A 27711-nucleotide genomic window follows, 5' to 3' on the forward strand; every position below is an offset into this window, starting at 1 on the left:
GACAGATTAACAGTAGAAAATGTTCATTTCTTAAGGGAGCCCCTCAAAGATGTGAGAACCAAAGGGGCAGCCAGGCAACTGAGGCTCATAAACCATCCTGAGCTAAGGAAAGAAACAGGGTCTGATGCTTCAAAGGGGAGGAAAGCAATTCACTAGGAAGTAAAAAGAGCAAATGTTTATAAACAAGTATTTGCCCTTCCATGCAGATAAGTTTCAAATATAAAAAAGTTATAATATGTATCCCTGAGCTCTTCCTGGTACAATCCTTCTTTCTAATTTCTTTCAGGCAGTTGAGAGGGAGGGAAAAAAAAACATTTCCTGAGTCTGCTGGATCTTGACTGCCTTCAACTCAAAATAATTCACATGGCAAAGTAAAAGATTTTAAGGGTGGTATATTCTGTTCCCCTTTGAGACTTTTCTTGCTCCTTGAGATAGGCCTGTGTTGCTATGTACTTTTCTCTTATGGTCACTTCTGCTGCATCCCTAAGATTTTTGGACCACCGTGTTTTCATTCTCATTTGTTTCCATGTTTTTTTTGTATTTCTTCTTTAAGTTCCTGGTTAACCCATTCATATTTAGTAGGATGTTCTTTAACCTTCATGTACTTGTGCTCCTTCCAAATTTTTTCTTGTGGCTGACTTCAAGTTTCATAGTGTCGTGATTAGAAAATACGCATGGTATGATCTCATTCTTTTTGATCTAGTTGAGGCCTGATTTGTGACCAGTATGTGATCTACTCTAGATAATATTCCATGCACATTCAAAAAGAGTATGTATTCTGCTGTTTCAGGATGGAATGTTCTGAATGTATCTGTAAGACCCAACTGGTGCAGTGTATCATTCAAGGCCCATGTTTTGTTGTTGATTTCTTAGACAATCTACCCATTGTTGTAAGTAGGGTGTTAGAGTCCCCTATTACTGATTATCAACGAGCTTCCTTATGTTTCATTGGAAAATCAATTCATTGATTTATATATTTGGCTGCTCCCAGGTTGGGCGCATAAGTATTTACAGCTGTTAGAACTTCTTGTTGGATAGAACCCTTTATTATGATACAGTGCCCTTCTTCATCTCTTGTTAGAGTCTTTGGTTTAAAATATAGTTTGTCTGATAAAAGCATGGCTATTCAGGCTTTCTTTTGATGTCCATTAGAAGGACAGATGGTTTTCTATCCCCTCACTTGCAATCTGCAGGTGTCTTTAGGTCTAAAATGAGTCTCTTGTAGGCAGCATATAGATGGATCTTATTTTTTATCCATTCTGATACCCTATGTCTGATTGGAGCATTTAGTCCAGTTATATTCAGAGCGATCATTGATAGATGTAATTTAGTGCCATTGTATTACCTGTGAAGCTGGTGTTTCTGGAGCTTTTCTCTGTGTTGCTTTTGATCTTCCTTTCCCACTCAAAGAGTCCCCTTTAATATTTCCTGCAGGGCTGGTTCAGTGGTCACAAATACCTTTAGTGGGTGTTTTTTTTGTTTTGTTTTGTTTTGCTTTTTGGTGGGGGGGAACTCTTTCTCTCTCCTATTCTGAATAACAGCCTTGCTGGATGAAGTATTCTTGGCTGCATATTTTTCATTCAGCACATTGAATATCCCATGCCACTGCCCTCTGACCTGACAAATTTCTGTGGAGAGATCTGCTGCTTACTTTATTTATCTTCCCCTGCAGGTTAAGGATTTCTTTCCCTTGCTGCTTTCAGGATTCTTTCCTTACCTCTGTATTTTGCAAAATTTACTATGATGTATCTTGGTGCTGGTGTGTTTTTGTTGATTTTGATAGGAGTTCTCTGTACCTCCTGGATTTGGATGTTTCCTTTCCCAGATTAGGATCATTTTCAGCTATAATTTGCACAAATACACCTTCTGCCTCTTTTCCCCTCCTTCTTCTTCTTCTGAGACTCCTATGATACAAATGTAATTAAGCTTTATGGAGTCACTGAGTCCCCTAAGTCTACATTTGTGATCCAGTATTTTTCTTTGCCTCTTCTTTTCAGCTTTTTTTTTTTAAGATTTGAGAGAGAGAACACATGCACACACATGAGCAGGAGGAGGGGCAGAGGGAGAGGGAAAAGCAGACTCTCCATGGAGCAGGGAGCCTGACACAGGGCCCTATCGCGGGACCCTGAGATCATGACCTGAGGCGAAGGAAGTCACTTAACAAAATGAGCCACCCAGGTGCCCCTCAGCTTCATTATTTTCCATGATTTTATCTTCTGTATCACTTAATCATTCCTCTGCTTCTTCCACCCTTGTGGTGATTACATCCAGGCAGCTTTGCATCTTGGTAATAGCTTTTTTAATTTTAGGTCTTCTATCTGTTCAGTAAGGGACTCCCTGGAGTCTTCTATGCTTTCCTCAAACCCAGCTAGTATCCTTATGATTGTTGTTTTAAATTCTGGTCCGGTATATTACTTGTATCTGTTTTTATTAGCTCCCTGGCCCTGACCTCTCTTGTTCTTTCTTTTGGGATGAATTTCTGCCTCTTGGCACTTTGTCTAGTCTATCTGTGTGTCAGGAAAGCCTGTAATGTTTCCTGCTCCTGAGAGTAACAGCGACATTATGAAGAAGTCACACACTGCCCAGGGCCTGACACTTCAGTAAGGGTTTCTGGTGTCTGCTGTGTGCACTCTGCAGTTGTTTTCACTGCTCTTTCCTTCAGGTCAGTCCCCTGCAGAGTTCCTCCTTGCCTGCAGGGGGGAATATTTGGGCATTACCACGGTGCGGAAAGTGTTAACTTGATGTGTTCTGGTCTGCTCCTTAAAAGCAGTTAGATCTGGGGCGCCTGGGTGGCTCAGTGGGTTAAAGCCTCTGCCTTCGGCTCGGGTCATGATCTCAGGGTCCTGGGATCGAGCCCCGCATCGGACTCTCTGCTCAGCGGGGAGCCTGCTTCCTCCTCTCTCTCTGCCTGCCTCTCTGCCTACTTGTGATCTCTCTCTGTCAAATAAACAAAATATTAAAAAAAAAAAAAAAAAGGCAGTTAGATCCTATTTCCCCTAGAGCTGAAGCTCTGCAGCACTTTACGGTCAACACTGGTGGGTGAGAGGCTAGGGGTCAGGGGGGACTCGCTGCTGCTCTCTCAGGCACACTTGCCCTCGCGAAAAAAGCACTGCACAGGGACGCAAGGCTTGGTGTATGTGACTGAAGCCTCCACGGTGGGCACTGTGCTGCTCACTGAAGCTCGTCTGTGCTGACGGATGGGGATAAAAATGACATCAGCCAGCTCTCTTGTCCCCAAAGAGGGGGGTTTGCGCCTGCCACTGTAGAGCAAACACTCACAAAAGAAAAAACAATCTCCCCTCCTTTGTCCCAGGCTTCCCTCAGATCCCTGCCTTCACCCTGTCTTTGTCCGAGCTGTCTGTCCACCCGCTGGCCCAGTACTCCTCTGTTTTATCTCAAGCACACTGGCTGGGTTTCAAAACTCCAAAATTTAGGGACCCAGCACAGTACTAACATCTGCTGATCCTCTGGGGGACGGTCTCACTGGGCTGTGGCTGGTGCCATTTTTTCCCAGAAGGGCAGATACATTATATGCACAGGGGCTTGGAGCTTATGGTGAAACAGCAAAAAGCCGGCATCCAGGTTAGAGGCCCTCAGCAGCTGTCTCTTATGCTAACGAACAGAGCAGCTCAATGGTGCCCACCGGCTCTTTTGTCCCTGGAGGCAGTGCCATGTCTCCCAAATACACTGCAAGAAGGGGAACCGTCTCCCAGTGCAACCCAGGGGATCCTCAAACCACACTGTCCACAACCGGGCCTCCGCCCTCCTCCTCCACGGAGCACCTCTATGCCTGCCAGGCTCCACCCCAGGAACGGCAACTTCATACTCTGAGCTCTGCTGCTTGTAAAAACTTGCCGTTATCAGCCCCTCTTGTTCTGGGGACGTGTTCTTCTTGTGCAATGCCCTGCACCCTGTGCGTGCACTTGCACTCACACTCAGTCTCTTTCTCTCCTCGCTCCCTGATCAGGGTTCCCTCCCCTACAAAGCATCCATGATTCTTTTGTCCCCAAATCAGGTCTCCACACCTCCAATCTTCCACCACGTGGCCCCCTTTCTCCCTCTAGTTGTGCAGTTTGTTCTCTATCTTCAGATCGACTGCCTGGGTGCTCGGAATGATTTGATATCACGCTGTGTTCAAAGGACACGGCAACTTCTCCCCTTCAATACCCATAGTGGTTCTATTTCTTGGATCAACCCTAACTCATAGAAAAAGATAGATGGTACACTATAAACCTGCATTTTTAGATATCCACATCATTTTCAATCTTAAAATACCGAAAAAAGTTTTCGTATCATATAAACATGTTAAATACAAGTATAATAAACTTTCTCTCCATACTAATTAAATTTCTGTTTGAACCAAGTGCAATTTACCAGGCCCCTGTCAAAAAAATGTTTCATGATCGTTTTCACTGAACAGTTTATATAAATTATCACCCAATACCAGAGGCAATCCTTTAAAGCTTTAATCTTTGGTTTCAGAGATGCTAAGAGCTGAAAAGACAGCTCAGAGATGTGGCGAGATGCTCACCGTGACCTTGTAACGAGAAAAAAGGCTGAACAGGCTGCAAAGTAACGGTTTCTGGCACGCTCAGTCAGAGAACGGAGGTGCAGCGCAAATGGCTGCAGTACCTTCAGGGAGACATGGGACCAGAATATTTGCTAGCTGCAGGCAAAAGCTTTTAGGAAGATTAATTGGAATTTTTGATGACTTGATAGAGACCAAGTGTGGGCAAATGTGATAGTATGAAGCTCCTGGGGGTTACAGTCATGCAGGGATTTCCATCCTGGCTGGCTTTTCCTCCTGGAACCCAACCAGGCTCTCCCGGGAAAACTGAAGAAAGCTCCTCTGTGTGGTGTTGGCTGGGGTAGAGAAACAGCAGGTGCAGCTAAATCCTTTCCCCTCATCTTCCATAAAAAACAAAAAGGCTAAAGGACTTTAGTGAGGAAGGACTTCAAAGCCTGTAGCCCAGGGTTCTAGTGGGGCCTTGCTGCAGTGGGGGGATGGAAATGGAGGCCTGTGAAATAAAAGCCTTAATCTCCAGGGAGAAGCACCATAAAACCATTGCCAAGGACGTCAGTGTTTACCAACCACAACTGCTGGGGGGGGGGGGGGGTGGGCAACGCAAAGAAAAAAAGCACCCTATCCCTAGAGAAGGGACAGGAACAATCATAAGGGCCACATCCCTGAAACTCTGGTTCAGAGTGTCTTTCAAACATTAAGGCTTAATGGAATACAACACCAAAGGCATGATCTATAAAAGAAAAACACTGATAAACTGAATTTAATCAACATTAAAAACTTCCATTCTGCAAAAGATACTATTAAGAAAATGAAAGACAAGCCAGAAATTGGAAGAAAATACTTGCCTTTCACATATCTGGTAAAGAACTTGCATCCAGAATATATAAACAACTCTTAAAACTCAGTAAGAAAGGGGCACATGGGTGGCTCAGTCAGTTAAGTGTCTGACTCTTGATTTTGGCTCAGGTCATGATCTCAGGGTCAGGAGACTGAGCCCTGTGTTGGGACCCACGCTGGGCATGGAGCCTGCTTAAGATTCTCTCTCTCATTCTCCCTCAGTCCCTCCCCACCAACCATTCACTCTTTCTCTAAAAAAAAAAAGGAGAAAGAAAAAAAGGAATAAAAAAACACCTCAATAAGAAAAACAACCCGGGGCACTTGGGTGGCTCAGTGGGTTACTCCTCTGCCTTCGGCTCAGGTCATGGTCTCAGGGTCCTGGGATTAAGCCCCACATCAGGCTCTCTACTCAGCAGGGAGCCTGCTTCCTTTCCCCTCTGCCTACCCGTGATCTCTGTCTGTCAGATAAATAAATAAAATATTAAAAAGAAAAACAACCCGGTATTAAATGGGCAAAAAAAAAAAAAACTGAAGATTTTCACCAAACATAGAAGGATGACAAACATAAGAAATGCTCAAAAATTATCAAAAGATCATTAGCAAAATGCAAATTAAAACCACAATGAGATAACACTACACACATTAAAATCCAAAAACAGACAACATGCTGCCAAAGATACAGAACAACAGACATGCTTATTCTTTTTTTTTTTATTTTTTTTTAAAGATTTTATTTATTTGACAGACAGAGAGAGATCACAAGTAGGCAGAGAGGCAGGCAGAGAGAGAGGGGGAAGCAGGCTCCCTGCTGAGCAGAGAGCCCAACGCGGGGCTCGATCCCAGGACCCCGGGATCATGACCTGAGCCGAAGGCAGAGGCTTTAACCCACTGAGCCACCCAGGCGCCCCCAGACATGCTCATTCTTTGTTGATGAAAATGTAAAATCGTACGACCACTTTGGGAGACAATCTAGCAAATTTTTATAAAGTTACACATAGACTTACCATACAAGCCAGCTGTTCCACCGCATGTATTTACCCAAGTGAATTGAAAAGTTCTGTTCAACAAAAGCCTGTACAAAAATGTTTGGTAGCATAACTGATAAAAACTGGAAGTAAACAAAATGCTCTTCAACACAGAAATGGACAACTTATCCCAAAATGGTATACCATTCAGTGATAAAAAGGATCAATTTGGGGCGCCTGGGTGGCTCAGTGGGTTAAAGCCTCTGCCTTCAGCTCAGGTCATGGTCCCAGGGTCCTGGGATCGAGCCCCGCATCGGGCTCTCTGCTTGGCAGGGAGCCTGCTTCCTCCTCTCTCTCTGCCTGCCTCTCTGCCTACTTGTGATTTCTCTCTGTCAAAGAAATAAAAAAAAATTTTAAAAAAAAGGATCAATTTTATCAATTCACATAACATTTTGACAAATTTTGACAAAATGCATTTTGTCAAGTGAAAGGATCCAAACCCCAAAGCCCATATATTGTATGATTCCATTCCTAAGACACTCTGCAAAGGACAACTTTAGAGGGACAACACAGATCGGTGGTTGGGGGCACGTAAAACCAGGGGCAGCTTTAGGGCGGAAGAACCGCTTACATCGTCTTGGGGTGGTAGATGCAGGGTTTTGGCATCTGTCAAAACCCACAGACATGGATGTCACAGAAAGTAAACCTTCTTCTTTGGTCTAGTCTGTATACATTGAAGGCGGCTACGACGCCACGGGACTCCAACACAGAATGCAGACGAGGACAAATCTAACTGAATTACACACGTCTGACATAACCTCACTGAGGAATCCTGGTGATAGCTGCGGGGAGCGGCCCTCCGGGACTCTGGAAAACAGTCACCTGAATACAAAAGGAACTGTACTTCAATACTGCGCTCTGGCTGGTAAATTCGTCTTTCCTGGGGGTGGTTCACAATTCTGCACCTGCTGCGCAGGTACACTAAGGTGAAACGAGCAACAGAGGAAAGTTACGAGAAGCAAGAAGGGACGCTCTAATGAGCCCCGCCCTGCGGCAATGGGGATGTCGTCAGTACGAACCCATGCTTAGCTAAGACAAACACACGGAACACGGAGACGACCACAGACAGGTACAGATATGCAGGTTAGTACGCCGTGTTCATATACTCTGCTCCACACACACATACGTCACCCTTGCTCTGTCCCCCGGAGAAAGCCATCATCCCCCAGTATCAAAGAGCACTCCCAAGGCGCAGATCTTGATTCCAACAGAGACAACCAGGGCTTCTTGAAGAAATGGCTGACTCCTGATAAGGAAAACATGAGAAGCCCAGAGCACACCTTCTAGTACCAAAAAGTAAGGAGGTGTTAAAAATATATAGCTATTAAAAGGACAGAATCATATCAAAAGGACACAAGAGCCAAAATGAAGGAATTCCTAATGGCCAAAGCTAGAAGAATCTCAGGAACAACACAACATAATGTGATACTGGAGTATCCCAAAGAATAAAATAAAAATCAATGACTCCACTCTGATACAAATAACTGAATGAATAAATAAATGGAGAATGATCTTCCTTACAGAAGATTTCTAAATAATATATGTAAAAATCTCCCTCCCAGTAGGCAGAGCTTACTCCCTTCACCCTCTGATGTGGGCTGAACTTGCTTCCAAAGAACAGACGGTGGAAAGAGGAAAGTATCTGGAGAGGAGAAACCGAGGAATAAAGGTCAGCATCACCAGCTGTTACGTGACTGTCACTCATCCCAGACGCATCCATCAAAACCCACAGATACCCGGTCACGATGTGATGAGAAGGGCTTTTCCTCTGTGATATCCTCTTCAAAAAAATTTAAAAAAAAAAAGGTTTTAACTGCAGTCTGATGATTAAAAACAAACAAGAACACCAGACACAGCCCAGATTAGAGGATATTCTCTAGGCTAATACTCCCCCCACAAACATTCAAGGTCATAAAAAGTAAGACTCAGAAACTGTCACAGACTACAGAAAACTAAGGAGACATGGCAAAGAAATGCAATATGGTATTCTGGCTTGGATCCTGGAACAGAAAGTTAAGGGGAAAAATGGTGAAATCCAAATAAAGTTTCAGGTTAACAGTAATATACCAATGTTCTTCATTTTGACAAACATGGCACGGGGGCTGTGTTCATTTGCTAGGGCTGCTGTAACGAAGTACCACAACCTAAATGGCTTCAACAAGAGCTACTGTCTCACAGTCTGGAGGCCACGAGCCTGAGATGAGGGTATCTGGGACCACGCTCCTCTCAAGATGGCTGGGGGACAGGATCTGTTCCAGACCGCGGTCCCAGCTTCCGACAGATCCTGGCCTTGCAGCAGCCTAATTCCACTCTTCACATGGCCTCCTCCCAGTACACTGATCTCCAAATCTTCCCTTTATGTAAGGACAACAGTCATACTGGACTAATCTAGTAATCCCTACTCCAGTCTGGCCTCCTTTTACTACGTACGTCTGCAATGACGCATTTCTAACTTGGCTGTCAGAATAAGCTACCTGCCATGGGCCCTGAGGTCTCCTTGTACTTTAATGCTATTTATGTCATGAACCCAAGGGCCTGACCCCGCTCTTTGCCTCGGTCATTTTCAGGGTTGTATTTGCTGCAAGTAACTATTTTATTTTATTTTTTTTAAAGATTTTATTTATTTATTTGACAGAGATCACAAGTAGGCAGAGAGGCAGGCAGAGAGAGTGAGAGGGAAGCAGGCTCCCTGCCGAGCAGAGAGCCCGATGCGGGACTCGATCCCAGGACCCTGAGATCATGACCTGAGCTGAAGGCAGAGGCTTAAACCACTGAGCCACCCAGGCGCCCTGCAAGTAACTTTAAAAAAAAAAAAAAAGGTGATGTCTCCCCGTGGGACGGAGAGCAGGTTCCGGCTACACCAGAAGTTCCCCGTATTCAGCAGTGCTGTCCTACAACGCGATCCACTGCACACGTGCACATTCGTCTGGGCCTTCCGTGCCACCCCTGTAGAACTTGGGGAGCAAGAGAAAACCAACACACATCTGACGTTCAATGTTGCTCCATGTGCCACTAAGAACAGAATCCTTGGGCTCTACCTCAAGAGCTTCACATCTTCTGCCAACATCCATAAAACAGTAAAAGGCCAACTCTAGTTTGTAAGCGGGGTAAAAAATTAATCCCAAACCCAGTGTAGTCCAGCCAGCCCCTAAGGCCCTTGGCCTCCTACCCATCCCAATCCCAGCCCTCTCCCTTTCTCTAAAAATATACCTATCCTAGTTTTTATAGTAAACACTAAGTGTACATGCAAAAACACATCATCTTTTTTTTAAATAGATACATTTTTAAACCTTTCTTTTTTTTAAGTGGAGGGATGGGAGGAGGGGGAGGGAGAGAGAGGATCTCAAGCAGGCGTCACACCCAGCACTGAGCCAAATGCGGGGCTTGAGCTCAATAACCCTGAGATCACCCCTGAGACCAAAGTCAAGAGTGAGACATTTAACTGACCGAGCCACCCAGGCACCCTGTTTTTCAAGTCTTTTAATCTACAAGCTCTCCCTTCATCCCTCTCTTTTTCTTACAATCTGTTGAAAACAGGCCACTTCACCTACAGAATTTCTCAGGACTTTGCTGAGTGCACATGCACGCTACCTACTGTGAACAGCTGTGCATCCTCACACGCCAACTGGGTCAGTACCCTACTGATAAACACCGAGGGATCTTCGACTTCCGCTATTACAGCCATGCACGAGTATTTTTAAGCATGGATCTCCAAGACCTTAAGCCAAGTGTTTTTGCAGGACTTTTTCAGAGGGTCAGACTTTGGGGAAAGAATATTCCAGAATCTCCTGTTAATGCTACTAGAATGACGGAAATGAATAGATGAATAAAGGGTTTTTTTTCCTACCTGGAAAGACTGATAGCCTTCTCAAAACCTAAAAACAAATATTAGCGCACTAAACAAAATTATTCAAGCAAAAGGGTACAAGAAAAAGAGATGAACTATCCAGTATTAGCATAATTTATGTTAATTCTGTAGAAAAAAATAAATCCCTTTTCCAAAAGTATCGCAAGTTTTTAACTAAAACCTAGAAAAGGTTCTCTGAAGAAAAATTTATCATATTAGGAAATATTACAGAGACTAGAGTCAGAAATGAAATCCTCGTACAACTCAAAGTTGGGGGGCGGGGAGAAGGGGGCAACAGAAGGGATAAAGAAGAACACAGAAGGGAAAGAAGAAATGCTTCTAGCCAGAGCTATCTTAAAGAAGGCAAAGTAATTTAAGGTGGGAATTAGAACTTTCTTAAATCTTTATTGTTCATCCAGGAAAGACAACAGGTTCACATTTACTTTTTTTTTTTTTTAAGATTTTATTTATTTACTTGACAGAGATCACAAGTAGGCAGAGAGGCAGGCAGATAGAGAGAGGAAGCAGGCTCCCCGCTGAGCAGAGAGCCCGATGCGGGGCTCAATCCCAGGACCCTAAGACCATGACCTGAGCCGAAGGCAGAGGCTTAACCCTCTGAGCCACCCAGGCGCCCCCACATTTACTTTTATTTTCAAATATTTTCTTAGCCAATCAGCAAAATCTGTTCCTTATTTTTAATTTGCTTTTTAAAAGTTTTCCATGGACACTATGCTAAACACTTGACTAAACTCTTCACGTAATCCTCAAAACCCCCCCTAATGAATTATATACCAGAAATTCCTTTCCACAGAAAAGGAAGCTAAGGCCCAGAGAAGTTAGATCACTTACCTGGAATCACACAACTCTGGGGCAGGACCAGAGAGAAACCCAGGTTTCTCTCATTCTAGAATAGACGGTCTAACCATTACAGCTCCTAATCTGAGTGTCCCAATTACCTTCTTCAAATGATATCATCTCACCCACTTTATCCCCACACACAGAACTCTTTCCACTCCTGTGAAGCCTGAGTTACCCATTATTTACATCTATTCAAAAGAGAAATGAAGGAAACTCGCTAAAATATATGAACACCATCAACACACAGCTGTGCTAAACTGAACGCATGAAGTCTGCCGAAATAAAATCCCTAAGACACACTCAACTTTGGAATATCTACTCTGGCAAAATCCATAATAACAACATTCCCCCAAGTGTACAAAAAGATGAGAAGGATAAAATGGCCCATGGTCAAATCAGTGTGGGAAACAACTTAAACCAATGTAAAGTAAGTTTCATTATTATAAGACATTTTTTGTATTTAATACGCAAATATTAAATGTAAACATTTAAAATACAATGAGTTTTCTTACATGATTAAACATTTTTTTTCATGGAATATTTACCTCTTGGGGCTTGTATTTTGCAGGCTACATTTTTTTTATTTTGTGTGTGGGGGGAGGGTTAGAGATTTTATTTATTTGACAGAGAGAGAGATCACAAGTAGACAGAGAGGCAGGCAGAGAGAGAGGGGGCAGCAGGCTCCCCGATGAGCAGAGAGCCCGATGCGGGGCTCGATCCCAGGACCCTGAGATCATGACCTGAGCCGAAGGCAGAGGCTTAACCCACTGAGCCACCCACTTGCCACTGCAAGCCACCCTTGCAGGCCACATTTTGGAAAACACTTCAGAGCCTTCATAAACATTGTGAGAAATGAAACTTTCCTCTGAGGAAAAACCAGTACCTGGTACATAGGAGGCATCCCAAAAATGTTTAATAAGCTGAACGAACAATTCATTATTCTAGTGATACAGTCCTGCTGTGACATAAGCCTAGAGCAAGCTGCACTGTCGATACCCAAATCCCAGTCTTACACCTTTCATATACGTAACATCCGCTGCCATCAAACCAGGTTGCAACCAAAGACACACCCGAGAAAATATCCTACCTGAAGCAGAACATGATTTCTTTTGACATCTGACTTTCCTCTTTACCCCCATCACATAGCCTTCTCACTCCTAAGATTTTCATCAATTTCCAGCTAATGTTGAATGCCACTGAATTTAAAGCACTGTAACCCAAATAAGACACGAAGCACAATGTAAGCAAGATTCTTAGTACGAAACAGCATTTAATAAACACAGACTCAAGCTTCACTCCATCCTTCCTGACTTCAAACTGGGTCACTAAATTCTTCCACATGGCAATACTCTTTTCTCTCACCTTTTGTGATACCCTCTCCTTTACATCTATAATTACTACATCTAAGCGCCTGGCTCAAACCTTCATCTGTATCTTCACTTCTCCAGAAGACCACACCCCTACTTCCAACTGCCTACTAGAACTGCAGGAGCAATGACATGTGCCCCATGATCAATTTGGTAAAAACCAAATTCACCAACAAATTTCTCCCCAACAAATCTGTCTCTCCTCCTCTGTCCCCTATAACAGGTTAAGGCATCACCATTTTCTCAGTCAACAAAGCTCAAAATGTTGGTGCTATCCCTGATTCCTACTTGTTCTCCTCCCCCTCTGCCAACAATTTGAGGCAGTTACCAAGTACCAGAGAATCCATTTCTAAAATGACTCTTATCTATTCATACCGTTCTATTCCCATATTGTAGCCACACAGGATTATTACAATCGTCTTTCCTGGCAGATTTCCAGAACCTCTGTCTGACGGTCTACCCTTCACACTGCCACCAGAGCAATTTTGCTAAAACACAATTACAATCCTGTCCCTGTCATTCAGAAATGGTCTATGACTCCCTATCAACTTCAAAAACACCCACACAGTCTCTCCACATCCTGAGTAAACTCTCCAGGCCCATCACTGCCTCGCACTCCGTGTAACAGATACTCCGAAAGCCCTGAAGTGACCTTCCTTCTCCTCTGTCACCATTCCTGCCGCCTGGAACAAGCATACTGTGCGACAGAAAACAGACTTTCGGAATCGTACAGACTCAAGCATTAGGGCCATAGAAGGACTGCCTGGGAAACGGCCTATTTCTGAAGGGCATCTAAAAGCCAACACTGGGGGATGCCTGGGTGGCTCAGTTGGTTGGGCGGCTGCCTTCGGCTCGGGTCCTGGTCCCAGCGTCCTGGGATCGGGTCCCGCATCGGGCTCCTTGCTCGGCGGGGAGCCTGCTTCTCCCTCTGCCTCTGCCTGCCATTCTGTCCGTCTCTGCTCACTTTCTCTGACGAATAAATAAATAAAATCTTTAAAAGCCAACACTGGGACCAAGACAATTCAGCCCTCAGGCCCTGATGAAAGTTCAGTTTACCTCCCTCCATCCATGCAGTTTGTGCCTTAGGTAACCACAGTCCAGGGGAACAGGATTCTGTCTTATCGTTCTATTCTACCTGGGGGCTGACGTGTAAATAGGAACCAGCAGCACTGTTTTTTTTTTTAAAGATTTTATTTATTCATTTGACAGAGAGAGAGATCACAAGTAGACAGAGAGGCAGGCAGAGAGAGAGAGAGGGAAGCAGGCTCCCCGCTGAGCAGAGAGCCCGATGCGGGACTCGATCCCAGGACCCTGAGATCATGACCTGAGCCGAAGGCAGCGGCTTAACCCACTGAGCCACCCAGGCGCCCCCCAGCAGCATTGTTTTATGTTCTCTTTCCAGGAAATGCCTCAGTTCCTATGTCTACGTACTAAATAATCAAGGGTAGGAAGGGTGACTCCAGTCTTCACTCGCTCGTCTCCACTCAGGCCTGAGACGCATTCTACCATAGGTACCGAACACCCACTCTGCGTCTGCTGCACAGGGAGCGCCGCAGGAAAGTCTACAGAGCCAGAATCGACTCAAATCCCACCTCTTGTTTACCAGCTGAATGACACGGAGGCATATTACACAGCCTCTCCGTCCCTCCATTTCTAACCCATTAAACAGGGATAAGGCCATAATCCCTTAACCAAAAACCCTTGGGTCCGGATGTGTCTTGAAATCCAGAAAATTTTCTAGATTTTGGAAAGGTAACACAATATGTATTAAAGAAAATAAAAAATCCCAAGTGGAACCTGGTCAGCACACTGGGATAAAATGCTTTAACACTTCTGCATCAAACTATGAACATCTGCACTTGTCAGAATAAAGAAAAAAGAGCTTCAAGTACGTTCGAGTCAGATTTTTGTCACAAAATGCACTTATCGCAAACTAACCGCAACCTCCGATTCCGAGGTTCCGAACTGCAGATAAAAGACCTGTGGTGCCGACTCTGCAGGACCACGAAGAGAACCAACGGAGCAGTCCCTCCAAGTGCTGGACGAGGCCGTGGCCTACAGTAAGTGCTACAGCAGAGTGACTCGTTTTTATGTGCAAGGCACCGTCAGACTGTACGAGAGTATCGTAGTCCGTGTGGGTTGCTGTAAGACAAACACCACAGACTGGGTGGCTCAGTACGACAGTCTCACAATGCTAGAGGCTGGGAAGTCCATGATCAAGGGACCTGCTAATTCAGTGCCTCATCAAGTCCCTCTTTCTGGTTCACAGTAGGCTGTCTTCTCACTGCATCCTCCCCCACCAGGCAAAACAGGTGAGAAGCTCTCTGGGGTGTCTCTTACAGAGTCACTGACCCCATTCATGAGAACAGCACCCTCCTGACCTCATCACCTCCTACAGGCCCCACCTCCGAATACCATCACACTGGGCGTGAGATTTCAACATATGAATTCCGGGATGGTACAAAGACTCAGTCCATAGTACAGAGAAACAAAAATGAGTAAACATTATTTCTTCCTCATAAAATGGTAAACTGAAAGTATCTCTGGAAGGGTACCAAAGGCATCTAAGCTCCGGAAGACTATTTCAAGTACAATTGTAGCTAGCAGGTATGAAATGATTACACGCCAAGCACTAGATTTTTAAATGAAGTTTTATTATTCATAAGCACTGTAAGATAGACTATTATCCCCACCTGACAATGTCTAAAAAGAAGTTGAGAGAGATGAGGTACTCTACCGAAGATTAAGCAGTGGCCCCATTATTTCAACCCAAGCATTCGGACTTGAAGGTCCGTGCTCTTATGCACAACCTTACCCCATCTCCTAGTTGTGTGTCAAGCCTTGACACTATAAAACTGGGAACCACGGTGCATAAGGACAACAAAATCTGCCAATATGCCTCCACTTCCCTAACGAGGACATTTTACATTACACCGTAATCTAACAGTGCCAACAAAACAAAATGCAAACTTACCAAATGCTGCAGTATGACATTAGTCCTGTTCAATGAATTAAACCTGAAACAGACATAGAATACAATGTCTCAGTGCACAAACACCATATTTCCTTTCGTTTTAGCCTCTTCTAAAAGGCATTAGGAAAAAAATGAATTTGAAACAAAAAAGGGTAGAGATTCTTTTCCCCTTCATTCTGTTCAAGGTATGTCCCTCCCAAAACAAACTGGAAACCATGGTATAAAGGAGATAGGACCTCCAAAAAAAAAAAAAAAAAAAAAAAAAAGCAACTGAACACGAGAAGTGGGGGAGGTGGGAAGCCGGCAACTTGCTCCCAGGGCCTGGAGAAAATTGTAGAATGTTAGAATCCATGAGAGTTCCATTAGTCATTTCTAATTCTTCCTCCTCTCCTTCCTCCAACTCATCATCATCTTCACCCCCTTCATCATTACATCAAGAACCAAGCAGCCCTGTAACAGATTTGGGCAAATATCATCTCTGATGACCTTCCCTGAACTCACCTGCACCTCCATCAGAATCATCCGTAAGGGGCGCCTGGGTGGCTCAGTTGGTTACAGGACTGCCTTCACCTAAGGTCATGATCCTGGAGTCCGGGGATCGAGTCCCATATCGGACTCCCTGCTCACCAGAGAGCCTACTTCTCCCTCTGACCTTTCCCCTCTCATGCTCTCTCTCTCTCAAATAAATAAATAAAAATAAAATCTAAAAAAAAAAAAAAAAATCAGTAAACCAAAGTAAACTCATGCTCTCTCTTCCTGCTGACTTTACTCTGCATCTAACTTTAACATTCTGTCAAATCCTTTCTAGATTTCCATTTGGTATCAGTGGACTTTGAAGATGGATCACCACTCTGATTTGGACGAAATTCTTGGGAAAGAACTTTACTTTCAAAGTCAGGTTTTCCATCAAAATAAAGATCTATTCTGTAACCTGATTTAGTATCTTAGAATTCTGTCACTTCAATTCCTGTCAAATAATGCACTGCAGACACTTGCGGATAAGTGATAAATGTTAACCCACAAATGTAGGATTTGGGAAATCAATTCCAACGTCTTGGGGTAAAAAAAAAGGTGGTCAGCAGAGTTATACGTCTGTTCTACTTCAAAATCTCATTGGCTTGTTCAAGTCTACTGCATTCTGTACGTCGTTAATATATTCAACTGCTCCTTGCTGTTCTTTTTCTGCGGTCATGGGCTCCACTGTGGTTAAAGGTGAGTTCCTTTTTACTGACCTTGGGGTTGGAGGTGGGGAGGCAAAGGCTGCAGGCAGCAACTTGGTCCAGTCACCTCTAGTGGTATTTTATAAATGGTCCTCTATACAAAACCATTACAAACCCAACAAAAATATTTATTTAAAAATATTTAAGTACTACTTATGGAAAATAGTCATGATAGAAATTACAAAAAGAAAGCAAACTATAAAATAAACATAAAACCTCTAAGTTTGTTTCAAAAGTGTTTGGCTAGGCACAGGAAGCTTAGGACACAGCTTGGCAAAAGTGATTAGTAATAACCGAAGTCAAAGTGGTAGAGGGTGGGGGAAGCTGGAAGGGGGCAGGAAGAAATCTGGAGTGTAAAAATTATCTCTATCCCGATGATGGTTACAGGATTGTATACACATGTGCAAAAGTTAACTCGGCTACAGACTTCAGAAGAGCACGTTTCAGTACTCCGCGACCACTACAACTAAACAAGTAAAAGCACCATAGGAATGAATGGGTGGTGACTAGAAGGAACATGAGGAAAGCCTCTGAGATGCTCGTACTATCTTTTTTTTCTTTTTTTAAAGATTTTTATTTATTTATTTGACAGAGATCACAAGCAGGCAGAGAGACAGGCAGAGAGAGGAGGAAGCAGGCTCCCTGCTGAGCAGAGAGCCCGATTGGAGGCTTGATCCCAGGACCCTGAGATCATGTCCTGAGCTGAAGGCAGAGGCTTTAACCCACTGAGCCACCCAGGGGCCCCATCGTACTATCTTTTTTTCTTGATCCAGGTGCCAGCAAAATGGATAGGTTTGGTTTGTGAAAATTCATCAAATTGTGTTTTTATGCTTCAAGCTTTTTAAAGATTTTATTTATTTGACAGAAAGAGCATGAGAGCACAAGCAGGGGTAGGAGGAGAGGGAGAAACAGGCTCGCCAATGAGCAGGAAGCTTGATGCTTTGGGCTCCATCCCAGGTGGGATCAAGAAGTAAAATTTAAGATTTTTGAAATAAGGTCAAAGGTAGAAATCTCTAGCAGCAGCCCGATTAAGGACTGTGCATGAGGTTTGATACATATACTACCTGAGGGAAATTATAAATCACCAATGCATTAATTTTTCAAGGATACTTTGAGATTTGAGGGGCAACTGTTTAGCTGAGGCATTAAAAAAAATATATAATATAGGGTGCCTGGGTGGCTCAGTGGGTTAAAGCCTCTGCCTTCAGCTCAGGTCATGATCTCAGGATCCTGGGACTGAGCCCTGCATCAGGCTCTCTGCTCAGTGGGGAGCCTGCTTCCTCCTCTCTCTCTCTGCCTACTTGTGATCTCTGTCAAATAAATAAATAAAATCTTTAAAAACAAAACAAAACAAAAAACGTAATATGCCCATTGTCACCATTAAAACCACATTTTAGGTGACTGAATTTATAAAAATATTTGTAATACATCTCTCCAGAATTCTTTTTACCTTCTTCTTATATTACTTTTAAATTGAATACCACTATCCCAAAAAAAGGGAAAACACTAATTTGTTTAAGTCTGTCACTTCACATTTCTAGACTAGCATATTTTGAATTTGTCTTACCGCAAGTAAAAGACTTATTCTAGCCCAGTAATCCCACAACTTGTCTGCACATTAGAATCACCTGGAAACTCCAGTAAAACATTCCAAAGCCCAGTTCATACCCAAGACCAATTAAGTCACACTCTGAGGGTGCGACACAGGCATAAATAAGCATTTTGTTTGAAGCTTCCCCAAATGATTTTTAAAAGTTGCCATTAAAATCAGTATTTTATGAAAAAATTAAACTGAAATGACAGATACTAGCTTATTTAGGGGTATTTTCTAAATAGGGATTTCATATAGACTTTTAAAATCTGAACAATATATATCCTGAAGCACCATTTTTTTTAAAGATTTTACTTTTTATTTATTTGACAGAGAGAGATCACAAGTAGGCAGAGAAGCAGGCAGAGAGAGAGAGGAGGAAGCAGTCTCCCTGCGGAGCAGAGAGCCCTATGCGGGGCTTGATCCCAGGACCCCAAGATCATGACATGAGCCGAAGGCAGAGGCTTTAAGCCCCTGAGCCACCCAGGCGCCCCCTGAAGCACCATTTAAAAAATTTTTTTGAACTTAAAAACTTCCATAAAAATAAAACTGAATTAAGAAAGGAAAATTTAAGCACTAATTTTAGATCCAGAATAACCCTGCACTCCTTAATGAGACCAGTACCCAAATGCCAGTTCAAGGTCTTATCAACAGTTTAAGCACTACCTGTGGCACGGAGAACCCAAACCTAGCTTCAAGTCCTAGTTTCACTCCTGAGACAGAACTGTAGCTCATTCAAAGAAAGTTAATGTACACCTACAAAGTGCAAGTGCACTGCACCGTGAACAGAATTTTCAAGATCCCAAAAGCTCTGGACCAATTGCTACAAAACAGAAAAACCTAAGTACAAATACGTTCCTTACCAGACTCCATACAGACACCTTAATTTTACTTGTCCCAATTTCTACTCAACCGTTATCTAAAATCTGCTCTTAACTTTAACATCTCAAAAAGGAATTTGATTATTCAGTCCCCCAATAATTCTGAATTGAAGGGCTTCTCCTTCCCTCCTGGTGGTTCCAGCACTGCCATCTGGTGGACATGAAGAGGCCATGCACCTTCCAGCTACTGCTAATTTACTGAATCACTTTCTCAGACTCCTTCCTTCAGGTGACGCTCAACTTGCCTGCTGGGAGCAGCTGTTCTCAAAGTGTGGTACCTGGACCAGCACCACCAGCATCTCAGGGGCGCATGTCAGAAATGCAAACTGTCAGCCCCACCGCAGACCTACTGAATTCAAAACTGCGGGGTGAGCCCAAAAATCTGTGTTTAACAAACCCTCCAGGTGATTCTGATACATGCTGAAGTTAGAAACAACTGTCTTAGAAGGATGAAAACACTAGGATTTAGGAGATTTCTGCAAATTACTCAATAAATCACACGAGTTTACAAAATTAAACTTTTCATGGAACTGTTGAAGATGAAATAATGAAAATAGTGCTTGGGGCGCCCAAGTGGCTCAGTGGGTTAAGTCTCTGCCTTCGGCTCAGGTCATGATCTCAAGGTCCTGGGATCGAGCTCCGCATCGGGCTCTCTGCTCAGCATGGAGCCTGCTTCCCCCTCTCTCTCTGGCTGCCTCTCTGCCTACTTGTGATCTCTGTCTGTCAAATAAATAAAATATTTTTTTAAAGTGCTTAATGAAGATTATAGCTGAAGTAGGCAAGGTAGAAGGTGAATAGAACAGAAAATCAAGCCCAAGACCAAGAAATTCAGGCATGAACTGATGAACAGCAGCTGTAGAAACACAGGAATGATTTCTTAGGAGATATTATGAAGTTAAAACTCAACGGAAAAGAACTTTGCTAAAAACAATTACAAGAGTTCAAGCTAGGATAGCTGAGAGACTACAGGTACTGAAAAGGCTGGCAAGGAAACGAGCCGGTTTGTAGAATGAAATATGAAGTCCATTTCGTTTCTTCAGACTGTATTGACATAAATGGAAACATTCGACAGCAAGTAGAGGCTGGAGTTTGAAAGAGAAGTCAGAACTGAAGCTAGGTCACAAAGTCACGGGCAGAGATAAGGGCTGAGGTGTAAGAACGTCTCCCCCGTCCTTGAGGAATGAGACAGCTGTATTTGAAAACCAGTGGCCTGAATGCTGCCCGGGTCTACTAATGTGTTTTTTCTGGTCAGCAGTGTTTTAAAACTAGACATTTAAAATCAAGAGATTTCACCAAAAAATTCCGTTTCCCAGAAAAAATAGTTACAGAAAGCTTGGGTCTCCATTCTACAATGGCAACAAGGCCTGCCCGGGATGAGAAGCAGCTCCTTTAGACAGGGCACTTTCCCTAACTCACAGGTTCCCTACTAGTCCCCGCCCCGCTGATGTCTAGCCAGCATTACTCAATGCTTCCTTCTCAGCCTCTGCCTTTGGGTCTGGGACTCCTAACACAGAACAAAATGTAACAGAATCAAATATCGCGCCTCCAGAAACAATGTAGAAGAGGAGACAGCTCAAGAAGCAAGCGGCGAAACAGTGTAGTTGCGCAGAGTACAGAGCCGATGCAGAAAGCCAGGAGTACTATGGGCCACTTAAAAGACCAACCTCTTGGGAGAGTCCCCCCACCCTCTCTTTCACTTCTAAATCTCTCTCATACTTGTACTTTCCCTTCAGACACTTATCGCAGTTTGTAACTAAGTATTACCTCTGTTTAAACATTTGTTTCTTATCTGCTTTCTTTTGGGACTTCAAGGGTCTTGATAAGAAACAGCAGCAAGTAGCTCAGGTTGGCTACAGGGTAACAGAAGTGTCTAGAACTCCCAGAAGCTAGAATATAACCCTAAGTATTACAGAATCCATGAAGTAAATTTGAGTCAAATCTTTGAAATCGAGCTAGGAAATTCTTACTTAATTCCATAAAAAGTTCCATAAGAACTTCTTAGCAAAAGGATGGCAGGCCCTGAGTGAACTTTAGCAAGACCCCCTGGCAGGCACAGGCAGAAGCTACTGGACTCAGAAGGCCACGAATTAAGTTTCTGCAAGACAAACGGCTGGGAAATCCGAGAGGATTATTCAAATCTGAATCAGCAGGAAGGAATAAGGGCTGGGAGTGCAGGAGAAGTCAGAGAACTTCAAAAATCTAGAAGAGAAACTGCAAGACGCTGAAAGCACCGGTGAGTGCGGGTTATACTCGGGTGCAAACCCGCAGCTGAGGAGCAGACGACCCGTGCAGGCAGCGGTGACTCGCACTCGGGACAGATCAAGATGAGACGAATCCCAGAGCTGTCTTCAGGGCGGTACTTGACCTGGGAAGGCTCCCCAGGATGCTCAGCAGCTGCAGGGGCGCGGTGACAGGTAAGAATGAGTGGAGGCACATGGGACAGAGCCAGAGCGCAGGGACACAGAGTTCAGGAGGAGTCCGAGGCGGCTCAGCAGTGTCCCCGCAGCGCAGAGGACCGACCTCCTCGCACACCACCCTGCGGCCCCGTTCCTCCACGCACTCGCGGGTCAGGGTACCGCAGACGAGGCGACACCGGGCTCAGGTCTCTGCTAGGGCCGCACCCACCCCGGAGCCCTGGCACAGGCGTCCCCAGTGAGCCCCGCGCCGTCCCGCACTCACGCACCAGCGGCTCCGTGAGGGCAGCGAAGGCTGAAGCCCGCCCGAGCTCCGGGGGTGGCCGATTCCGTCCCCAGGCACCCGATTTCCCTAACGGGTCGGTCTTCCCAATCCGCTTCCCCAACAACTTGGGGTTCGCTCGGCACTTCGGGGAGCAACACGGGCCCGCGCCGACTCGCCTGGGCGCTCGCACGCGCGGGGACCCCGGACCTCGGGGTGCGGGGACGCCGACGCGGCTCCCCTCGCTGCCCGCTGGCGGGGGCTGGTCTGCGGCTCCGCACGGCCTCACCCGGCGCGCACTCGCCTGCGGGGGAGGAACCGGTCTCCGCCACCGGAACGCCCCCCTCGGCTCCGACGCGGACCGCGGCCCCCCGGACCCTGCCCTGCGCGCCTCGCCCCGGCCGAAGCCCCCAGCCCGGACGAGCGCAGGCGGCCGGCAGACGCGAGCCTCGGGGCCGCCCAGGACCGACCGCGGACGCCCCGCACGCCGAAGGCCCGCGGCCCGCACGCCGCACCGCACCGCACCGCGAAGGAAGGGGCGGGGCGGGCGAGGCTGAGGGAGCACCGGAGCGCGGGACGGGGCGGGGCGTGCGCTCGGGTCCGAGTCGTGCCCCCGACGGCCGCCGGGGACTTCGAGGCCGGGCCGTCCCCCCCGGCGCGCCACCCTCTGTCCCTCGGCGACAGCCCCGGAGCCCGCGCTAGGCCGCTCGCTCGCTCACCCGGACACGAGCCTCCACGTCGGCGACCCCATGGCTCAGGTACCCGCGCGCGGAAGGCGGCAGGGGGCGTTGCCCCGCGGGATCTCGCGACCTCGCGTGGTCTCCCGTCAGACCCGCCCACCGCCGCCCGGCTCCGCCCTGCGCCGCCAGACACAGAGGACGGGTCCTCCAGGCGGCCAGAGAGGCCCACGACGGGCTTTCCGCCCCGCCCCCTCGCCGGCGGCGCGACGCTGAGGGGCGGGGCAAGAAACGCTGCCGGCGGAAATGGATAGAGGGCGGGGGAAGAGGATGGAGGTGGGGCTTGGTTAGGGGGCGGGGCTGAGGCGGAGGCGAAGGCGAAGGCGAAGGCGAAGGCGAAGGCGAAGGCGAGGGCGGGGTGGGGCGGGGTGGGGCGGGGTGGGGCGGGGTGGGGCGGGGTGGGGCGGGGTGGGGCGGGGTGGGGCGGGGTGGGGCGGGGTGGGGCGGGGTGGGGCGGGGTGGAAGGAGCGGCCTGGAGCTGAGCCTGGAGGACTGGGAGGAAAGAGGTCGCACCTGGGAGGGGCCCGGGGCGGCTCGGTGGGTGACGCAGGTGACTCTTCTTGGCTTTGGCTGGGATCGGGATCTCAGGATGGGGGTTGCAGCCCCATGTTGGGCTCCCCTCTCAGTGGGGGGTGTTTTTGAGATTCTCCCTCTGCCCTTCACCCCTCTATCAAATAAATAAATAAATCTTTAAAAAAGGAAAAATATTTCTTTTTTGTTCCCTAGAGTCTCTCTTGGGCTAGACCTGACCAGCAGGCATTGACATGAAAGACTTTGCATGAATTTTAAGACTTTTTTAACGAAAAATAAAGATTTAGTATTCTCTTCTTTGAGAATCAGATGAAATACACACTTGATAATAGAATCCTGGTGTAGTTTAATCCCGGCCTTACCAAGCAGAAGTTTTAACATTAGGACTGGTACATGTCAAGTTTTTTGGGAAAGTTATAGATCCCCCCACTCTTCCTCAATGGCAGACAAAACTTGTCTTATTAAGAGGTGATAGACACATCTTTACCAACAAAACTGAAAGTTACTGTTATCAATGAAAGCATAATTATGTTCAGAAAGTAGCTTACTCTTAAATGAAATCAAAGGTTACCTTATCCATTAGGATTCAATGTTAAGTCGATTCAGAAGAATGTTTCTCTGTATCCAGATACACCAGATGTCCAGCCCCAAACATTTTATACCACTCAAGTATTGACACATTGGTCAGAAAAAAGGAATTCAGTGAAGAATTTCAGAGGGAGGAAAGTTAAAGGTATTAGTCTTAGCTAGTTAACATTTAAGAAGATACTATCAAGATTTTATGAAAAATTTCTTTTCTCGCTTAGGTCAAATGTAATTACCAAATGCCCACTGAGCAGAAGACACACGGGCATCACAGAAGGAACTCCTGACCTGTAATTCAGTTTTTAACCTGCTCTGGAACATCAATATCTGATATCAGCATCTGACATGGCCATCCTGTCTCATTCGGTGTGCCCCAAAAATGAACAGTTCAACCCAGTACAGTTTATTGGAAAGCATGAGCTTTCCTGCTAACCCAAGATTCAAACCTTCCCTGTTCTTGAAGCTTCATGTGCATGCATCTCACAAAGCCCCATGCTTATAAAGGCCCTGTGCTTGGTTTAATGTCCTACTTTTAACAGTTTTTTAACAAGATGTCTCACGTTTTCTTTTCGCTATAGGCGGGTCTACAGATTATGTAGTCAGTCATGTCCTGTCCCTAGCATGCTAATAGTTTTGTGAGCTTAGGCAAATTACATAATCCAAGATGTTTTTCAAAAGTGTTCATATCATTTTGGACTAAGAATTCTAGTTGCTGACAACCCACGAATAGGAAAAAAAAATTCCAAATGATATATTTAATACAGATTTTGTAGCTAGAATATATAAAGAACTGTTACAACTTAATAATAATTTAAAAAATCATTCCATTTCAAAGTGAGCAATGAATCTGAATAGGCAGTTCTCCAAAGAAGATCTACCAGTGATCAAAAATCATATGAAAAGATTCTCAACATGATTAGCCAACAAGGAAGTACAAATCAAAACCATAATGAGATATGACTTCATACCCACTAACATGGTTATAATCAAAAAGACAGAAAATAACAAGTGTTGGTGAAGATGTAGAGAAATGGGAGTCTTCATGCACGCTCAGTGGGAATGTAAAATTTTATGGCCATTTTGGAAAAAATCTGGCAATCCCTCAATTGGTTAAATATAGAGTGACCTTTGGCCTAGTAATCCCACTCCTATGTATATACCCAAAGGAGGAGTGCGCCAGACAAATGTTTACAGCTATGCATAATAAATAAAGAGTGGAAACAATTCAAATGTGTATCAACTGATGGATTTTTAAAAAGTAATATATCTGGGGCGCCTGGGTGGCTCCGTCGGTTAACATTTGCCCTCGGCTCAGGTCATGATGAGCTACAACATAGATGAACCCTGAGAACGCTGTGCTAAGTGAAAGGAACCAAGGACAAATGACCACATGTTGTACAAGTTCGTTAATATGAGTGCCCGGAATAAGCAAATGTATAGAGACAGAAAGTAGACTAGGGTTTAGAAGGGGTGGTTGAACAATTGGAGGATGCCAGCTAGGAGGTACTGGGTTTCTTTCCCGAGTAATACAAATATTTGTAAATGTATTGTGGTGATGCTTATATACTAAAAACCATTGAATTGGGTACTTTAAATGGGTGAACTGTATGGTATGTGAACCATATCCCAGTTTAAAATCAAAGAATTCTGGGGGCGCCTGGGTGGCTCGGTGGATTGGGCCGCTGCCTTCGGCTCGGGTCGTGGTCTCGGGGTCCTGGGATCGAGCCCCACATGGGGCTCTCTGCTCCGCGGGGAGCCTTCTTCCTCCTCTCTCACTGCCTGCCTCTCTGCCTACTTGTGATCTTTCTCTCTGTCAAATAAATAAATAAAATCTTAAAAAAAAAATCAAAGAATTCTGGTCGCTCCACATCCTCATCAACATTTTGTGCTGTCGGTCTTTAATTTTAGCCTGCTGATGTGTGTGTTAGCTCACTGTGGATTTAATTTGCATTTCCTTGGTGTCTAATAATATTGAGCATCTTTTTGTGTTGTTCATTATCTGCTTTGGTAAAGTGGCTGTTCAATTCTTCTGCCCATTTTAAATGAGGTTATCTTTTCATTGTTGTTTGATGTACTCATTATCTAATGCTGTTACAAATTGCCCCAAGATTCAGCAACTTAAAATAACAAACATTCATTATCTCTCTCAGATTCTGAAACATGGGAATCAGAGAGAGGCTGGGAAGTGGTTGTGGCTGAGTCTCTCCTGAAGTTGCAGTCCTGGTGTTTGCTGGGACTGCAGTCATCTGAACGCTAAACCGGGCAGGAGGACCCCCTTCCAGACTCACTCAGGAGCTCGTTGGCGAGCTTCAGCTCCTCGCCACGTGGTCCTCTCCACGGAGCTGTCATGGTGTAGTGGCTCTGTGTCTCCAGAGTGCGTGATGCAAGAGAGAGAAGCACCCAAGAGAAGCCATGGTATCTTTTATAACCCAGTCTTGGAAGCGACCTACCATCACTGCCGGTCACACGTCCCACACCTGGTGCAGCGCGGGAGGGGACTGCAGCAGGCGCCAATACTAGGCGGCTGGGCTCACTGAGGCCTGTTCGGAAGCTGGTTACTACTCTGGAATTTGTATTTTCTTTTCTCATTCCCAACAGTCATGAAGGCACACCAACTATTTCTTAAAAGCATCTCTCAGATTTGCCCTCTCCGCTTAACGTCCCAGTGCCACCACTCTGGTACCCGTGTGAAACATTCCCGATCCAACGTCTCTCTTCTCCCACAAGCATCACACCCTTCAATTCACTGTGCGTTTCACTGACGACAAATCCTCCCTGTACCATGTATCTTTGGCTTATTTTTCAGCTGCTAAGTCATCTCACCGTTGTCTCTAGCTGTGTGGTCCAATATTGGACACATGTGGCTGCCGAACACTTGAACTGTGGTCCATGCAACTGAGGAAGTCGATTTTTCCTTGATTTAAATTTAATAACTGGAGGGGTATAAAACATTTTAAATATTAGTTACATGTCAAAATGGTAATATTCTAGACATACGGGATTAGGGAAAATATTAAAATGAAACTTCACCTGTTTCTTTCTACTTTTTTAGTGCGGCATGAAAAGTTTCAATTACGTATGTGGCATTGTTAGTGAACAGTGGTGGTCTGTAACACTGAGTTCAAACTGACTGACCTTTGAGGCAACAGAAACAAGTCTCCGCCTTAACTATCCAAATTCATTTCCCACGTAACCTGCCCTCTTCATTCCTGTCATAATCTCTTCTGGATGTCCCCAAGACCTTAGTGATTTCCTGCCTCTGTGCCTGGGCTCACGTGATTCTGCAGGCCAGGAAAGCTGCTCTTCTTTTATTCTCTTCTAAAAGTTTTCCATCCTGAAGATCTGTCTTGAGTCTTATCTTCCCACAATAGTATCTTATTCTAACCTATACTGAGCTCTTTTTTTTTCCTGAATTCTAGTTATACTTCTAATCAGCATCATAGTTGATCACTCATTTCTTGCTTACTTATTTGTTGAATGCTAATTTTCTCTCTCAAATTATACATTCCTTCAGGATAGAAACTGTATCTTCTAGGTTGTCTGAATTCTTCAAAAACCTACTCTTGGGAACATGATGAATGGCCATACAAACCTGATACACTAATTAACTAATTAGGAAAGAGATTTTGCAAACAAACAACTCTGTGTGTATTTTGATCAGTGTATGCCTGGCACTGGTATGGAAAAATAAGGTTTTAAAATTTATTTATCAAAACACAGATGCTCCTCGCAGATGAATTAAGTACTCACAACATGTGAAAGATTATCCAGAAGCCAACACCAGGATGAACGGCAGGGACGTGACCCCTCCTACTTTTTCCTGTTAGAAATCAATGATTGGTAATCTATGAAAGGTTCTGAAAAACTTGCCAAAAGGTCACTACTGTTGGGTTGAGGTCCCTCAGCATGCCAAACCCCGCCCCTCACCCCTGACCTCCACCACTAGAAAAGATCTCTTCCAACGCCAGAAATGAGCTGCTTACTCAGACTGTCCCAATAGCCCACTTCCACACCAGCCTCTGCCGCTGCACCTTTTCTGAACTCGAGCCAGCCTGAG

The 27711-nt window shown here is 45.1% G+C and overlaps 1 protein-coding gene across 3 annotated transcripts in view; it reads right to left on the reverse strand.

Annotated features, from left to right (window-relative positions):
• HIBCH (3-hydroxyisobutyryl-CoA hydrolase) overlaps positions 1 to 22652 on the reverse strand; it is a 104442-nt gene extending 81790 nt beyond the window's left edge. Inside the window, exons 1-3 of one of the 3 annotated variants that reach the window (XM_046019699.1) lie at positions 22521 to 22589; positions 15434 to 15476; positions 10235 to 10262 (exon numbers count right to left, since the gene is read on the reverse strand). Coding sequence is in view for 1 of the 3 variants with exons in the window: in XM_046019697.1 (XP_045875653.1) it covers positions 15434 to 15476; positions 22521 to 22552 (75 nt within the window). In the remaining 2 variants the exon portion in view is untranslated. Of the gene's footprint in view, positions 1 to 10234; positions 10263 to 15433; positions 15477 to 21808; positions 22195 to 22520 lie in introns of those variants that run through there. The other 2 variants (XM_046019697.1, XM_046019698.1) reach the window with 2 other exon arrangements.
• Between the last annotated feature and the right edge of the window lie 5059 nt (positions 22653 to 27711).

The sequence above is a fragment of the Meles meles genome, chromosome 9, assembly GCF_922984935.1.
Source record: "Meles meles chromosome 9, mMelMel3.1 paternal haplotype, whole genome shotgun sequence".
NCBI classification, from domain to species: domain Eukaryota; kingdom Metazoa; phylum Chordata; class Mammalia; order Carnivora; family Mustelidae; genus Meles; species Meles meles.